We start from the raw sequence: 17,669 nt of genomic DNA, 5'->3' as shown, positions 1-17,669 counted from the left end.
TATATTAAGCATATTGTTCTTGGAATTAATATCAGAACAGTTTCTCTTTTTCTTCATTGCATTTATGACACAAGATCAGCCTCAGTTCCCTTTGAAACCTTAATCTTTCAGGGCTTGTAATTTAAAACAGGCTCCCATTTTAGTTCAAAAACCAGAAGTTGGTCATCTTCTTGGAAATGCTCTAATGGATCCTAGCTCACAGTGACAGAGCTTCTGTACTCAAGCACAGGCTTTGACAACATGCTCAAAACCACATGGCTGAATGGCAGCAATTACCATCCAAACTGGTGTCTTCTGTGCTGAACCAGGCTATCCCCTAGAACACAGCTTTAAGTGGAACATCCAGGCGCCTATTTAAAAAACTATGAGTTAAGTTGTGCTTGTGTAGGTTTAATTTAGACCTCACGTTTTCTAGGAGTCTGGTTTACACTTTTAGCGGGGTGAATCTGCCATCACGATACCTTTAATAAAGGCACAGTTTGCCAGGCTTGTAGACTCCAAAGGATACAGCTTGCACTCTGAAAGACAGACAAACACACATCAGCAGTGTGCCAAGATCTCAGCAACATTATGAAGCCTGGCAGTACCTTAAAAAATACCACTCTTCAGTGACACTACATAAAATAGACACACACAAACTCTAAGAGCCAGGACTTCTGTTTTTAACTGTGCCTAATTAGAAGTTATTTTTTAGGAGGGAATATCTTTTCAAAAGCACAAAGGAATACAAACCAACAGTTTTCAGTAACTACTTTGTGTCTTGATGAGACAGTCAACATAAACGTCTGTGAAGATCATCTCTTCAAAACTCTCAAATAAGCATATCCTTTATAGGTAGACTCACCACTGTGCAACAGGATTTCAATTACTTGCTTTTTAATACACCAATGACACATGAGGAAAGAGCATTTACATCAAGAAGTACCAAAAATAAATAATTCTAAAATATTCAGTGCTTCTTTTAGAGAGCTGAAAGTGTCTTTTATCAGCACCTATGACATTATAGAGTTCTGTTTATAATACTTGAAATTTTCAAGAAGTTGTGTGTATCTACAATGGTGTGTAACACAAGGACAATCATTTTAGAGTAAGCTGAAATTCATCTTGACAAAATCCTGCCTCCGTTACTGGCTACCAGAAGATGTCTAGAGAAGATCGTAAGAGCAGGGCAAGTTTACAGTAACACTTCTCCAGAGCATTCTCCATGACTTCTGGTGTTTGACATTGAGATTCTTCCTGAACTAGAACAAAAACCAGTCGTCCTTACATTCTACACCCCCCAATGGACATTTCTTTCATGAATTTGTCTAACTGAGATTTCTGAGGTGATAGTTTCCACACACGTGCTGAATTATTTATATTCCTAGACAAAAACCAGTATGAAATACAGATTTCATATTGGCTCAATGTTCAGGAAAACAAGTTTACCACAAACAGGCAGAAGTGAAGAAATAGTTTCATATGCAACCGGAAGAGCTATCTGTGGGTCAAGAACTATCCCATCTTCATTAAAGAAGTCATCGTAAGTCCACTCTTCATAAGGATCTTTATCTCCTCCAAAAGACGTTGTCTAAATAAGAACATTGTCAAAAGTACACAGAATAAAAAGAACAGCTGATAAGCCTACTAACAAACTAAGTGTTGCAAGAATTCCAGTTTTCGAATACAGGAACAGAACACAATCTTCCATTTGAAAGTGTATTCTACTAGACTACTTTTTGTTAAATGGCCAGTAGCATTAAACTCATTTCCTACTTAGAGTGGCCACGTTTTTCTTTAATGTTGCAGTTGTTTAGTTGTACAGCCAAAATGCATTCTTAATTAACGTAATGGAGGCTTTCATAAACATTCTTTGCCGAATATTATAAACAAATATTTTCAAATGGATCATTTTTTAGAAGAATAACAGTCAGTGCATAAATGTGCTTGCCTAGCCACTTCCATCCATCCCACTCAAACTCTAAGAGCCCATTCATTTCAAGCAGCCTAAAGCACTGCTTGACCTGAGCAAAATACAAAGATGCTATTCAAGAACTAGATCCATCTTAAAGTTTTACAAAACTGTGGGGAATGCCTTCACATAATACATGCATTTAAAAAAAAAAAAAAAAAATCAAACCCTCCCTGCCGTATTTTAGCTATTTAAAAAAAAAAAACAAACCAAGAAGAGCAGCTTTTTTAAAGTCAGCTCTTTGTGCTCTCACAGTCCTAGCAGCAGCTGTTCAATAAAATCACTAATATTTTCAGTCACATTAGCAGGATTTATTATACTGAAACGTAAGTGGAGAATGCTACTTGTGCTACAGCTGCACTGCTTTTAGTACTCAAATCAGTTTACTCTTTATGCTGAAGTACACACATACTCAGGAAAATTCTTGTTTGTAGAGCTGTGGGGTTTTTTTTTGTTGTGGTTTGCTTTTTAAACAAGCTGATTAACTATTGCTGGAGAAATGGGAGAGAAAAAAAAAAGTATGTACAGTGAACACTATTCAGTCAATCAAGACATGTTAAAAAAAATGTATTTAAGCCAGCATAAAATACCTTTGCTGTAAATCCGTAGTTTTCTATTTGGCACTGTCTGTAAATTTCTTTGGCAGCCAAAGTGTATTTACACAGTTCCAGAGAATCTAATAGTAAATCTGTAAAAATATTAAGATCATTAGCATACCGTGAATGGAAAGTTCATATGTCCTAGTGAAAGGAAACAATTTTTTGCAGCATCTATTTTTACAGAGGCATATATGGAAATTCACTTTGTTTTCATGTTTATTAAACGTTGTTTGGAAAGGCGGATTCCCAACATGAACATAAATAATTGACAACAGTCATTACCTGGACTACATACTGTAGCTGCTTGGCAAGCCATTTCGTAGATCACTGCTGGGAGGTTCATATCGTTAGGAGTGATCATTTGCACATCAGCTCCCAAATTATGACAAAGCCTTTGACAGGCTGAAAACAGCAGCTTCCCTGTTTCTTCATTACACTGATTTTCATAGAACTCCCTATTAAAAAAAAAAATTGTTAAAAATATAGTCCTGAGGGCTTTTACTTAAGGCCACATTCTGTTCTAATTATTTAATTCTCTATTACTTATTTCACCTATATGACTCACTGCAACTAAAACTTCTGTGACTGAAGTGAAAAAATACAACGGAGCTTCGCTTAGAGGTCTGTGTTCTGAAGCAGATAGCACACGTTAATACAGAAATATAATGTGTATAAGATCAATAATACATTTAACATTTTCATCTCATCTCTTTTGGGGGGAGGTGGCAGTAAGTTTAAATTATCTGACAATGTAAGCATGAGGCAGAGACCAGATGAAAAACATGACATGGTATGTACAGTCAGGGTACAATAGTTTTCTTCTCTCCGGGCAAGCTGAGAAGCTCTCATAATGGGTATTTACTATTGTGCCTTATCTCTCACTATACAAGTGCAGGGAATCTTTTTACTTATTAATCATGTTATGGCAAAAACCAATGGCAATTTTCTGAGACAACTCTACACTCAATATCGTACACAAGCAATATGAGCACGTTGCTTAAAACACTCATTTTTAGAAAAATAACCTAAACCAAATTAAAAAATAGCTTTTCCTTTGCTCTACATCTACTTATTTCTGCAAAGTATCACAACTAGTGCAGAAAAGCCCATTAAAATTTACAATCTTGAAAACTTTGCAGTTTTACCTGCAAATTTTTACAGCATCTTCAACTTTCCCAGCATCCAGTGCTCTCAAGGCCAGTTTTTCTCCCAGTTCTTGCTCTGACCTCTGCAGGAGCAAAGCCAGTCTATACAACCTTGATTCAGTAGAATGGTCCTTGGTTTTACCATCTCCTGAATTACACTTCGTTGTTTGCACTTTTCTAGACTTTGACAGAGATCTGACAGTTCCATAAGCTTCTATGTGATTCTCAAGAAGCCTAGACATCAGTGAAGGATTCCTAAATTCTTCAACTGAAAGAAAGATATCAAAATCTTCCTGCAACAAAAAAAAAGATTATATATTTGTATCCACGTAACTTCCTTTAAAAGTGTTGTTGCTTTTTTTTTTTTGTTAAAATGTTTTTATTTCCCATTTAATTCTTAGAGGAATACTTTCAGTATGAAGTAGACTTTACTAGTTTCTACCAATTACTGACATATGAAATAAATGAGACAATTTTACTGGGCAGTATGTAAGCAAAATAAAAAACCCCTGAAGGATACTGCATGCTTAAATACTATATTAAATAATATAAGTTTACAAACCATAATAAGAATAAAATATTACAGACTCTATCACAAAATCTTTTAAGTGCTAGCAATTAGGACTTTTGAGAGAGTATCTACTTTTTTGGTTTAAACGGACAACTGAGTTCTAGTAATTGGGAACTTTCCCAGGCACTATTTAAATTGCTAGATTAGCTGAGAAACTCTTTGAAGTCAATAATAAAAACAACCTTTGCACGTGAGTTGTAAATACAATTAATTTTTCATATTATCCATGTCATAAGAACAATTGGAATAACTACAGTAAATCAGAAGTGGTTTGAAACTACAAAGATACCGACCTGCAGGGCAGCAAGCGTTTCAAACGTTTTTAGGTTTTCTTCGCATTCGTCTTTCTTCAGAGGGTTGTCTGTTGAAGGACAAAAACAATTACTTCCTGACTCCATTTACAAGCAAAATGTAAGATTTTTAGAGTTGTAGCTTACCTTTTTGAATGCTGAACAGGAATTTAAGGATTTCCGCGAGTGTCTTAGTCATAAACATTTGTGTTTTGTGCTGCAGGAAAAGAAGGGGTTAATGTTTTGATTGGTCAAAACTGTTGCCAGTAACAGACAGTGACTCTCAGGCTTCCACTCTATACTGTTCAGTACTCTACAAACGTCCTGAGCAACCATTACTAAGCCTGAGGTACAACCAGTTGAAAAGCAAGGGAACAGAAAGCAATTGTAAATATGCACGCTTCATAGAAATGGCAAATATTTCATAGCTGTAATAGGTACGTACTCCACACAGCCCGTTAGCTCTCACACGAGTTTTGAAAATATCCACCCTTTTGCCTTTGTTTCTCCTTCCCTTGCCCAGAATAACTCCCTAAACAAACCCTTAACAAAAATTCTCTTCCGTGGTTGCACGACAGTGATGTGTGAAGCTTCAACCCACTTTGGTGCATGTCGAAGTCACACCTACAGTTTTTAAACAGATGTTTTCCAAGCAACTAAAGAAAGAACTGGAAGACTTGTGGGACTAGAGGTATAATAATGCAGCAGGATTTATAAATTATTAATTGATTTCAGACAGCCATGCCACTGTGTGGAGATGCCTTTAAAAATCACACAAAACAATTGTATAGTACACAGAATCAGAATAAACTCAAGTTTGAGCTCTTGCTCAAAGCAGGACCCTTTGGGTTAATCACCCCTTTTTGCTAGAAGATGGTTTTTACATTTGCATCCCCTACCTTTTTTTAAGCAACTGGGTAAGAACAGTAATTAGAATAACTTTTGTACTTTACAATGTGAAATGACTTAGTACCTCTTCAGGATTATCTGCTTTATTCTGTAATACCAGTGTTCCCCATATAGTCAATCTTTCTGCAACTTTTTCAGCTTCAGCAAGAGTCAGAGATTTTAACAAAGTCAGAGATTCCTCTCCCTGAAGAGAGGGGGAAAAAAAAAAAGAGGAAATGAGAAATAATCAAAAGAAAAGTGCATTTGCCTTTGGAAAAAACTAAGTTTTGTGTATGTCCTTGCTTTGATACAATGGTTGCATGACAGCCAGTTGGGTAAGATTAATGTTCTGCTGATGAACTTCAAATCTCTTTATCAAATGCATTCGCCACGACATGACTTCCTTAAAGTCCCTGAATAGTTTTTACTACATTTATGAGGCTTTCAGTAAAATCTATGTGCTTACTCACTAAGGGTTGTAACATGCAAATCAAAATGCAGTTTTGTTTATGGGCAATTATGCAACATTTTAAAAACAGTACAATTATCAAGAATACCCTGTGCTAATAAGGCAGAACAAATGTTAACATGAGAAACACTATTTTGCAGGGGAGTTAATGTGAGTCCTTTAATCAAAAAGCCCCCAGGTCAAAGAGATGCCAGTAACATAACCAGGGACAACCACAGGGTACAAAGCTAATCACATCTACTATAACGTAGCAACCAAAGTTAAATGTTTCTAGTCAGGATATTAATGTAATTTAAAGATAATTTCAGGGGTTTTTGCTAAACTGGGGCTTGAAATTAACTTGGAAGAAAACTTCATACCAGTAGATAAACATTCAACACTATTGCAAGACAAACATTCAGTGCTCTCAGTACCAAAGGGGCAGGTACTCACATGGGGTATTGTTGCATTAGAAGAAAGCACTTCTCAGAAGAATGTCTTTGGGGTTTTTTTGTTGGCAAGAGAGCAACTTGCCCCAAAACAACTTTAGCAAAACCAGTATGTTTAAAACTTTGACAAAGGTCTCATTTTCAATGTTACATACAGGCAGCTGTGAGTACAACTAATACAACTGTAATGAAAAAAAATTCTAAGTAAACCATGTGTAAGATTTCAGCAAGTAGTACAACTTGACCCTGTTTTGAAAACAGGCCTCAGTGTCTTTAAATTCTGAGATCAAATGAAATGAGGTATTTCAGTACCTTTCCTTTGTCAATCAGGTCTATCATCCTCAGAAGGTAGACTTCCACTGTGGGCAACATATATGCTGCTACAATTTTCAAAGCATCCTCCAAAGAAGTAGGGGTATCTTGTTTAAGAATGTATTTCGCTAGCCTCTGCAAGAAGACGACAGATATGGACTTTAGTTTTTTGATGCATAGGATAACAAAGGGAGTCATATATACACACTACTTCTGCATTGTAATTGTACTGCTCATACCAAGCAAGTTACCTAGAAGTTTAAAACTTCTGTCTAGAAAAAACTTGACTAAAGCAAAACTGGGAGAAGATTTGGCTTGGGGAAGAGAATTATCCTGGGAATTCTCAAAATTCAGGGACTCATCTAGCTCCATAGGATGGCAAGGAACGTTTCCAGAAATTCATTTTCTCCCTAATAAAGCGGAGATGCTAAAAAAAATTATATATATACACATATATGGATACATATATCTAAAAAAATCACCAAGTATTGTTCACTGCAACCTTAGGAGAAATTGGATCTGAAGTCTTGAGAGGACTTTGCCTTCCATTTTGTTAGTTTCCTCTTTTCTTCCCCACCCCCCATACAGAAAGCATTACATTATCAATGCTGTGTTAATTAGGTTGGGCTAAGCTAATCTGCTAGTTCTTAAAAAAAGAGTGGGCTTTCAGGCAAAAAAAACGTGTCCCAACAGGACATGAAAAACAGATATTGATCACAAGTAGGAGCTACTAGCTGCTAAGATGTTTTGAAAAGTCTGGTTTCTAATACCCCATGAAAATATACGTAGGTAAGTGTAGGGATTTTTAATACAAATAAGAGTAATGCTGATCCCTTACCATTATCATCTGGTTGTCCTTTAAAAGATTAGTATCTCTTATCCCATAGGCTCGCAAAAGCTTCTTCATCTCCATCAGTCGGTAACTCTCCTGCAGTAACTTTACTCTGTGGACAAATTCAACCATTATTCATTTATTTGCTACCCATAGCCACGTGATGTAACCATCATACTACGTCAGATACACAGTTATTCCCCGCTCGCCCCGCAAACGGAACTCTGATTGAAAGTACACACAAAACAGGTGTAGACTGTAGGTGTTGCCTTACTTGACATGATTCATTTCCAAATGCTGTTTCACCAGCTGCTCCACTGCTGCACTCCATGGTACCATAGCACCATGCATGATCTGTAGAACTGCATCAAATTTCAGCTATAAAAGGAACAAAGAGCTTACTTTTCAAAATCAGGTACAAGGTAACCTCTCAAAATATTGTTCACACGTGATCGATTCATTTAGGGAAGCATTTTATTTCCTGGCCCAATCTCCACTTACATAAAAGGGCATTTGTTATCGCAATGTGATGTGTCAAGTTAGATTAGAAAACGCTTACACAGTAATTTATGACACCATAGAGCCCGAGTTTCACACATACTGAAGTTGGTGAGTTTTCCATGTGGTGACATCAAAACTACAATTGAATTCTCAAGCAAAGAACATCACATGGGAGAGGATTACTAAGACCGAATAAACAGACAGCACTATTTGTTCTTCCTCATACCGCTCCTGTAAAAATATACTCATATGCTTATGTAAAAACTATGTGTTTCATTCTCAACAGGTGTGTTAGAGCCACTTGGTGCCTATTTCATAAGAGATACTTACATCTGTATCAGAGATGCAGCCAATGACAGCTATTGCCTTTGCCTCCCACGCAGTTTCAAACACTGAAGCAGACCGTGTACGACAACGTTCTAGCAAGTCCTGTATATTTTGATAAAGAGTATCAGGATATCTGAATTCAGAAAAGATCAGAATATCTTATTAAACAAAAATGAAAAGTTTTTTGGACATTAAGGGACAGATTTAGCTATCTTCCCTTGTACCTGTTAACGCCTTATTACTGACATAGTAACTGGCAGTGAGTTCATTGACAGGAGTAAGCTAATCTGAAAGCTGATCCTAAAATTCAAGTGTAAGTAAAAATGGTCATCAGATTTGTTTTCTAATTCCTGATGTTTAAATACCTTTCTTCAAAAGAAAGAAAAAAAGGATACCTTTATATACTGTAGAAGAAGTTCATCCTTTTGTAGATTATGTTCGCAGAGGTAGGGTTTTACAAACTTCTCCAAAATGGATGGGACGAGCTCTGGTGCCAAAATTTTATCAAACATGCGAAACACAATAGTAGTTGCATTTTCCTGGGCAGGAAATAAAATAATGCCACGTTAGAACATCACACATGATGCTTTACATCTCTAATAATTCAACATCCAGTGCTCGCTGAAATCAACAGAGTGATTTCAAGAACCAGCATCCTCCTCTAGCTCAGATAAAAGCTTTTGTTTACAAAGCCCCTTATTTTTAGTTGTACATGTAAGTTCTCTGTTGCTAACGCTTGCTCCACAATACACAATCTGTACTGAACTGCAAATCATGGAGTTTAAGCCATACATTCTCATGGTATCTTGTCACATTTTATATTTATACCCATGGTTGAAACAAAATTTATAACAAAAGCAACATATCAAATAGTATTAGCAGCTTATGAACACCAGTTTAACCAACCAGCCCATCAGGATTCCTCCTTTGTCTGACTTTAAATTGCACACTACAAGACTTTTCTCCTTCTCAGAACAATCCACTACTCAAAAGCACTTTTTGAAGCCCCTGCAGAATTACCTTTTCAAAAACACAGAGTGCCAGCCTGCAGTTGTATTTTCTGTACAGCTTTATCAGTTCTTGTAAATCATTTACCAGCTTCTTTAACCTATTCACCTCTTCACAGTCACCACACCTCTGAAACAGCGTTTAGAAGTGAAACATTAGAAGATTTGCTAGTCTTATAGACCATCAAGTGCTGTCATAAACAGGGAGAAAACAAATTGTTCTCCACATCTCTGGTATATGACAAGGGTAGTTGACTTACAACGCAGCAAGGAAGATTCTGGTAAGACATCAGGAAAAGATTCTTTCTGAACATAAAGACAGCAATGCTCTAGTAGAGTCTTAAAGGACAGATAAGACAAACAGCTGGGAACGATGTACCTACAGATGACATTTTATTTGGAGCCAGAACCCTATTTTTAATGCAATTTTGCAAGAAATCTCACAATTTTTGATGCCTTGCAATCTTGAAGGTTTTATGAATACGCATGCTGAACTGTTACCTTTATACAGCCTAAACAAAGAAAATCAAGTACATGTTGAAAGTGGGACTTAGAGTAAATTTCTTTCTATTGAGCACTTTGAACATGGAATTCGGAAGTTTAAGACAGCAGATCTAACTAACATAGAACATCAGTGTTTCCAGTTTTTAAAATGCACAACTGGTTAGCTTTGAGCTTCAGATGTCTCCACTTTCACACTACCACTCTTACAGATGCTAGTGTATTTAGGATATATAACATATATAATTAATTCCTGTTTGCACAAATTCAGTGTTCATACCTTACAGCTAGCTGATTTTTAATACCTGTTTTCTCCAAGCCGTAACAAGGGTGAATTGCAATTAATTTCCAAAAATTCTGGCAGAGAAGAGACATGTTTCTAATTTAAGTTCATAAGAAGTATCTTTCCTGAAACTGTATTTTGTAGTACTCAGGCTTATTTGTGTACTACAGAATATTCAAGAATATTATTCATATTTAGACTGTTACTACATCTGTTAAAGGGTATTAATGTTGCACTGACTTTTTGGGTTTTAATCTTTAAAATCAAGAAGATTGGAATGCAGTTCCTTCCTTTCACGGAATTAAGTCGATCTTCACCAAAACCAACAGTGATTATCTTCCGTTCCAATTCTAGCACAGAGAGTTATGCCCTGAAGTGTCTTAGTAGCTAATCCTTTTATTTGCTACATTTCTTACCAAAGGAGTCCACTGGACGAAAGTCGTCAGTCCCATTTCAGCTTGGTTTTCACTTGTAAAAAAAACCTCTGCCATCTGGAGTCCATTTTCTGGCCAATTTGCCTGTCCGAAATAATCGATATTAGCAAACTATATTATACATATAGAAATACAAGACACACAAAGTTTCTGTGGTGTGCCTTACCTTATCAGTTAATTCAAGGTTTCGAGCACCTTGTTCCAGCCATTTTGCTAATATTTTCTGAAAAAAATACAGTTATAAATAGAGTTATGTTACCTATCAAAGCAAAGTTTGCCACGAGGAATTTGTTTTAAAAAAAAATAATTTAAAATATAAACTGTAGGGAAAAGAATCCCTTTAAAAGGCAGAGGAACAAGGTTCTGACATTCAAAAATGCGAGTCTGTAGGTCTGACTATAAAATCGGCTTAGCCTGAGAAAATTTTTAAGTCAATCTTACCTGTCCCTTTGGCACAGCTCTTCTTAAGAAAGGGATCACAACATTTTTAAGCCACAAGCATAGTTCATTCAAAGGAACAGTGAATGGGATGGCATTAAGCAAGTTCTCCAGCATCTTCTCATCAAAGCTGCTTTCAAAATCTGCCTAAAATGTTAACAGAACAATTACAACAATTAGATAGATGGAGTATATGTTTCTCTGATACTTTGTAAAGGTGTTTCACTAGAAGGAAGAAGCAATAGATTTCACAAATATAAAGAGAAAACCTCAGTAATCATACATTTTTTTTTTTTTTTTTTTAAATTCCTGTGTATCCCTGTTCGGAAAAACTAGAGCTTAGTCTTCTTAAACAAGATCTAATTAAAGCAATTTCTTTGCAAATTACGGTGGCAGGATCTTGTGCTATTACTTTAGGACTTGCTCTATAGACCTGTCTTATTAAGAAAACAACAGACATGGACGTGAAAGTCCTGCTGTAAAGAATATAATAGTCCACAGCCACTATTATGTATTATTCAGAGTAAGGGGTCTATGTGATTATTTTTAAAGGATTTTAAGGTAGCCAGCAAACGTCCACTTAAATATTCTAAAAGCTGTGCTTGCAAGAAAGTGAATGGAAGATTAAAACCACCACAGAATAAATCAAAGCATTGTAGACACAGAAATATGCATTCTGACATCAGAAACACCAGTTTATTCCTAAATCAATAAGAAGTTCAGCTTTCTCAGGCACGAGGTGAACTGGTAATCATTGTGCTAATAGGTGAGACTCTGCCATAGACCATTGCTTTTCTGAGGAGCTGTTTCGTAACTGCATCAGTCTGATTCTCCTAAATAAAACTGGAAACTAAGAGAATTAACATCCCCTGCAAATACCAAAGAGATGTCTATGCCATCTCACCTGATGCCTGAGCCAGAGGTACTGTGCACAAGAAAAATTCCCTTCTTCTAGCTCAAAAAGGATGTTCTTGAAAATGTCTTCGTTATTCAAGAATTCTGTCCAAGCGATACCACTAGAAGCGAGAGGAGGAAATGAAAATCTGTTACTGTTATATGTCAATATTAAAGGAGTTGTGGGGGGGAGAACCTCAACCCTTTTGTAGGTAGTTCTATGCTGTAAGAGACAACAGTAGTGTTAGATTTTGGGTGCATAAAATCACACCCCCTCCTACAGATGTTAAACAAACAAACAAAAAACCTATACAAGACAGTGCATGGGCAAGAGATAATACATGTTTTCAACATATAGGATGACTCAATCTCTCTGCATTCTCCCTTCTCCACAGTAGAGGATGGGAAGCTTCAGGAAGAGAAGGAAGGGTTTAAAGTTTAATGAGCTCAAATTTAAAAATACAAACCAAAAGAAACTTAATTTCAATGGCACACACTTAACCATTACAACTAAATTTACTTTAAATCTTAACGAACAAACAGAAACAAACCTGAATTTCTCTAGTCCGAAAGCTCCATAGAAAGTTGTGAGCCTTGCCTGAGCTCTCAATACCTGAATGCAGACAAGAGATTTAAGGTCAATATCTGGCTCACCAAACAGTGATATTACACAGTTAGAATAACCATTACAAAGAGGAAGAATGGAGGAAAAGAAAGACTTTTCAAGAATTTCAGTGATTTACTTATCTAATTTTGTTTAATAAAGCATTAATCCAAAATTTCAATTGTATAAACATTTACATTGATTCTCCTTGAAGGCGGATGAGGTCCCTCCTGTATATATGACTAAAGAAGAAACAAAATTAAATACCTAAAAACACTTAAGAAAACTTCTGCCTTCAACTACTGGACCATCTGAAAATTAACCTTTCTGTGACTGAAGGAACAGCTTATTTCTGAAACCTATCATTACTGTGGTTCTCTTTCATATTATAAAATATAACCTTGTTTAGACTTTTAAAAAGGTCAACAGTAGTACAGTTTTCAAAACGCTACATCATAATTGTTTATCACACGATCCTGCAGGGCCAAGAAGTTTGTCCTCACCTCAGTTACCGATACCGGAGCCCCATCAGATGACAGAGCAAAGTTTCTATCATCTTTCTTCAAGATCTGAAACAAATACATGAAATGGTTTGGCCGACAACTCAGTGAATGCAGAACATGCCAGACAGTACTATGAGTACTATGCCTTAATAAAGGCACGAGCAAAAACTTAGTACCTCTGTAAACTGGAGTCTTTATTTTACAATGTCAGACTCTGATTGGATTTTTACATGTATGCAGGATCAGACAGATAAATATGTATCTCTCTGATTCTGTTTGATAAGGCAGGAAAGACTAAAATAATGAAAACAAAAAAGGTGACATATTTTAAGCTTTTAGTCCTAAAATTAATATTTAAAAGGTAATTTAAAAGACTACTAAAAACTAAAACCTGCTTTCTGATGTGAAAATAAAACTGTAAGCTCTTTTTTGCCCTTAAGTAATAGTAAGAATGAGGTTGGATTCAGCCTTGCTGCTTCTTCGTGTTTGGTAACACACAATTTATACTGCATTTCCTCTCTGAATGACTGTAACTGATTTGAAGACGTTCCCCCTCTCAAGTTGTACAGAAGCATGTGATAGGAATGGATGAGTATAAACAAAGTAAAAAAACCCCTTACTCTGACTTTAGCGTAGTTCAGCATTTCTTGAGTGGTTTCATACAGTGGCCACGGAGCATTTATGCAGTAATCCACAACAAACTGGCTATCCTGTTTGCATAAGGAAACAACGGAAATGAATTCCAAGCTCCCTTATAATTTGAATTACTTAATTAGAGAAACAAGGTAAGGTAGAAATAAAAACATACCTGAATTTTTTGCAAATTTTCTTTGGCTTCATTCACAAGATCCAGCCGGACTTCGTGACCATAACTCCCAACAGAGGCTGAAGCTAGTTTCTCTAAAATAGTGTTTGCTTTCACTTTGTACACAAGCTGTTTAAAAAAAAAAAAAAGAAACACGGTCTTCAGTTTGATGCAATTAAGTTTTAAGCAGACAGCCTTCAACTGAAAACCCTACCCTTTCATTCACAGTGTTTTTGGGATAAAGCATGTCCATGCAGCTTGAATGATTTCATTACCAGCTAGTCCCTAACCACCGCGGTATCTTTTTATCTCACCAGCTACACACGTTTGTTTTTTTCTTTTAAAAAAGAGAAAACAAAAAAAGCAGAGAGAACATTCAAATTGCATTATTTGAATAAATTAATGAAGCCAGACTATGTGTTAATAAATGCATGTGAAAATTCTCTTTTTTTTTTTTAGCAACACTGTTTCCTGCTACTTAAAGGGACAAACATGCCTTCTCCTGATCCAGCAGTGCTTATTTCGATGAGAAGACGTATTTCTGCACCACATCTCATTGCAAGGTTTGTGGTCATCTCATTGCACCATGTGGTCTAATTTTGAATCAGCTTTCAAGCACAGCAAGTTGCTTTGTAAGGTAACATTCCACCGTATTTGTAATATTTTTAAAACTTTCTGTTGGACTATAGGGCAAGAACCTTACTCTTAAGCTCAGTTATACTAATAAATCTCCAAATGTTTTTATTGAGAACTGACAACTTACCTCAACATCGAGTCCAAACTGAAGAGCAAAATTCTCTGCTTCAGTGAATTTGTGTTTGTGAAGTAAGCGACTCAGTCTAGGGGTGAAATAAAGTAACATACACCAGGTCAGTATAAGTGCCAAACCACAGATTAAAAAAAAAAAAAAAAAAAAAAAAAAGTGTTTCTCAGAAACTAGTACCTATTTTCTGGCAAGGCTTCAGTTAAACTTCTCATCACAACAATAGAAACCGGGCCTTCAGAGGGTCTGAGGATGAGAGGGAACTATGTGAGTTTATCAACCCTGAGACAACTATATATAAAAGTAATCTGCCAGTTTTATATAATGATCTAGTAAGAAACAAAACATTATCTTACGTCTGATGTTTTTCATGAATTCCTTCCAAGAAGTATATTGTATCCTGTAGCATGCGATAACAGAAATCATTAGGTGGTAAGGGAAATCAGTCACAAGAAAGCACAACTGTAACGCATCAAGTGTTTCTTAATCTAGAACCAAACCACTGCTTTTCTCTCAGATAAGTTTGTTGGCTTTTTTAAATGGTTATCGTGTTATTTCCCAGATAGTTTCCATCTAACACTTCTGAGGGCCTTAACTGAACAGACTGAAAGCACTCTGCTACCCCAGGTAAATCACCGCCAGCACACCCTCCACACGGGTGGATCATCTTCTCCAAATCACACTGATTTTGTCCAGCCATAAGCAGGTCATGCTGCAGCCACCTTCACACCTTCTAGAGTCTGAGCGCTGTGTGCACTGCATTAAGGCAATATGTGCCTTGGCATTTCCCACCTGGACTTTATCATCCCAGATCAGAGAAAAGGGATACATTAGCCATTATTTTCTCCCCTATGTAGCTGCATATATGATCTTTTATGCCAAGTGCTTCATACAAGGCAAGCAATTTCATCAGCTTTGTATTTTATTGCCTGTCAGATCCAGAGCTTACTGCATTCACTTTCATGATTCCAGTGAAGAGACACTGCTCAGACTTCTGACATGGTATCCTCTCACGTACCCGCTTCACTTCACCCATCTTTACAACATTCCTAATTCATAAAGTTCTCGCCATCTTTTTCGACCTTCTTTTATTAAAGTCTTTATAAGGAAGCAGTTTAAACAGTAAAAGAAGCAGTTCTCTCATCTAAACTTAAATAAATCCCAAATAAATACAAAGCATTTTTCTATGTGAAGAGAACTTAAAACTTCACACAGCTTTTAGCTGTAACAGCAGCAAGAGCAATGACAGTAGTATTCAGCACTGCAATAGACCTGGGCCTAGAATTAAACTGTTGAGTTTGCTATATATTGTATCTTTTTCTCCATCCTTTGGGGACACTATTTCATCTTTCTTCGTACAGCTCCTGCACAGTTTCTAGCACAAATTAGTTCTAATCCAACAAGAATAAAACAGTACCCTCTTTAATAATTACATGTATTAAGACAACTATATTTCTTCAAAGAACAACAACAAAAAATAAATCTAAACATACTGTGCTAATCCCACTTTGAACAAGTGAAGAAACAATAGATACTTCCAAGGAATAGAGTGGTTGCATAGTGGGCAATGCAAAAACCATTAGACTTCTCATCTACAAAAAAAAGGGGAAAACAAACAAACAAGTCAGAACTTTTTTTTTTCCTCATACCATGGTGACAGAGTGATGTTTGCAGAATCGTGGCTGGAAGACACTACTTTTATTATTTTTTATGAAAAAGCAGGTCTCTGGAATCTGAGAAAGTTTAATGACATTTTAGATGTTGCCTCTGTATATAGGCCTATCATGTATAATTAGACAGGTTTCGTTTAATTTAAAAATCGTATAATGTTCATTCTGGCATTCTATTTCTGTTAACTCCACTGACTACACCTGCAGGTAGATGCTGAATACAGCAGAGATACTGCTCTAAAGAAATCTGTGTAGGTATATAAGACCACCGTAAATTTTGCTGCTCTCCCCTACCTGCCTACCATTAAAAAAAAAGCAAACAAACCCCAAACAATCCATAAAGAACCCAAACAGCAGGGCAGCTTGCCCTGGTCACCACTGTAAGACATCAAAATTGTCCCTCACTCACGATATCCTAATATATAGATGGTCACATTTCAGTTTTGACCTTGAGCTCCTCAGAATTCTGTCTGCTCCAAATATTTAACCTTCTCCTTTTCTTTTCTTCTTTTTTTCCCACCCTCTTTTTTCTGTGAGTGACTGCATAACAACTGAGAAACAGAACACAGATGAAGGGATTTTACCTGTCTGTTATCCGGTACTGTCATGACTATCAGTTTGACATTGGCAAGCCCTTGCCTGCAGAACAAGAAAGAGAAAAGAAAGCAAAACATACTGTATAAATCTTATGTTAAAACTGTGAAATATTCTTGCTTCTGAGCTTTAGAAAATTTAATTGTCCATGGAAACTCGCACACTTTAAAACCCTATAGTGCACTCAAAAATAACAGTGTTTTAGCATTTAACTTCTGATATTTTTAAGGTTTTCAAACGGATCTGATTCTTAGCTTTTGCATGGCTCTGACACAGAGCAATGGAAAGAGGCAAGAGTCTTGTCTTCTAATCTTAATTGCCATTCATTTCTTTTGCTTTTTAACCAATACACACGTCCAGATTTTGGCTTCTCCATCTGCAGAATAAAGATCTTGCTATTTATTTATCTGAAAGACAGACTAGCTTTTTTGTAACATCAGACTTGTAAGCCATATTATACACCTTATTTTAAACAAGCATGTCCTAAATGATACAGGTTACATGCAAGATTCCTTCCTTAACAGCAACAGCAGCTAAATCAAGAAAAAGCACCAAGGTTTCCTTTTCTACAAGACAGAGGTAAGGATACCTGCAGTCCAATTATTTTGTCCTACTGACTAGAAAGATTTCTAAAAATTCACTACCACAGAAAATGAAGTGCTTGTGGCACATTTCCTGTAACAATAGACAACTTTTCACTTTTCAGAATCGGTGCTATGCTGCTTTACTTACCATGTGACTGGAGAAGAATCTGACTCCGTACTTAGAAGAAATTCTTCAATGTTTATTAAAGGCCAATCCCAAATTAGAGTAAGAGAATAAACATTCCACATGCTTAAGATGTTCTAGATTTCAAAAAA

General features: G+C 36.3%; 1 protein-coding gene across 2 annotated transcripts in view; it reads right to left on the bottom strand.

Annotated features, from left to right (window-relative positions):
* KNTC1 (kinetochore associated 1) overlaps positions 1–17,669 on the bottom strand; it is a 39,772-nt gene that overhangs the window by 17,618 nt on the left and 4,485 nt on the right. For both annotated transcript variants that reach the window (XM_086473962.1, XM_086473964.1), the window contains exons 10-37: positions 17,542–17,654; positions 16,800–16,854; positions 16,039–16,137; positions 14,902–14,945; positions 14,726–14,791; positions 14,546–14,621; positions 13,786–13,911; positions 13,598–13,687; positions 12,978–13,043; positions 12,422–12,483; positions 11,881–11,992; positions 10,980–11,123; positions 10,705–10,761; positions 10,521–10,622; positions 9,334–9,450; positions 8,709–8,852; positions 8,317–8,415; positions 7,760–7,863; positions 7,492–7,597; positions 6,654–6,788; positions 5,530–5,649; positions 4,704–4,773; positions 4,560–4,627; positions 3,696–3,988; positions 2,833–3,005; positions 2,542–2,639; positions 1,429–1,570; positions 462–518 (exon numbers count right to left, since the gene is read on the bottom strand). In XM_086473962.1, the coding sequence (XP_086330088.1) occupies positions 462–518; positions 1,429–1,570; positions 2,542–2,639; positions 2,833–3,005; positions 3,696–3,988; positions 4,560–4,627; positions 4,704–4,773; positions 5,530–5,649; positions 6,654–6,788; positions 7,492–7,597; positions 7,760–7,863; positions 8,317–8,415; positions 8,709–8,852; positions 9,334–9,450; positions 10,521–10,622; positions 10,705–10,761; positions 10,980–11,123; positions 11,881–11,992; positions 12,422–12,483; positions 12,978–13,043; positions 13,598–13,687; positions 13,786–13,911; positions 14,546–14,621; positions 14,726–14,791; positions 14,902–14,945; positions 16,039–16,137; positions 16,800–16,854; positions 17,542–17,654 (2,938 nt within the window). The remainder of the gene's footprint in view (positions 1–461; positions 519–1,428; positions 1,571–2,541; positions 2,640–2,832; positions 3,006–3,695; positions 3,989–4,559; positions 4,628–4,703; positions 4,774–5,529; positions 5,650–6,653; positions 6,789–7,491; positions 7,598–7,759; positions 7,864–8,316; positions 8,416–8,708; positions 8,853–9,333; positions 9,451–10,520; positions 10,623–10,704; positions 10,762–10,979; positions 11,124–11,880; positions 11,993–12,421; positions 12,484–12,977; positions 13,044–13,597; positions 13,688–13,785; positions 13,912–14,545; positions 14,622–14,725; positions 14,792–14,901; positions 14,946–16,038; positions 16,138–16,799; positions 16,855–17,541; positions 17,655–17,669) is intronic.

The sequence above is a fragment of the Leptosomus discolor genome, chromosome 16 (genome assembly GCF_034619465.1).
Source record: "Leptosomus discolor isolate bLepDis1 chromosome 16, bLepDis1.hap2, whole genome shotgun sequence".
NCBI classification, from domain to species: Eukaryota; Metazoa; Chordata; class Aves; order Leptosomiformes; family Leptosomidae; genus Leptosomus; species Leptosomus discolor.
This window is presented reverse-complemented; position numbering and strand designations above follow the sequence as displayed.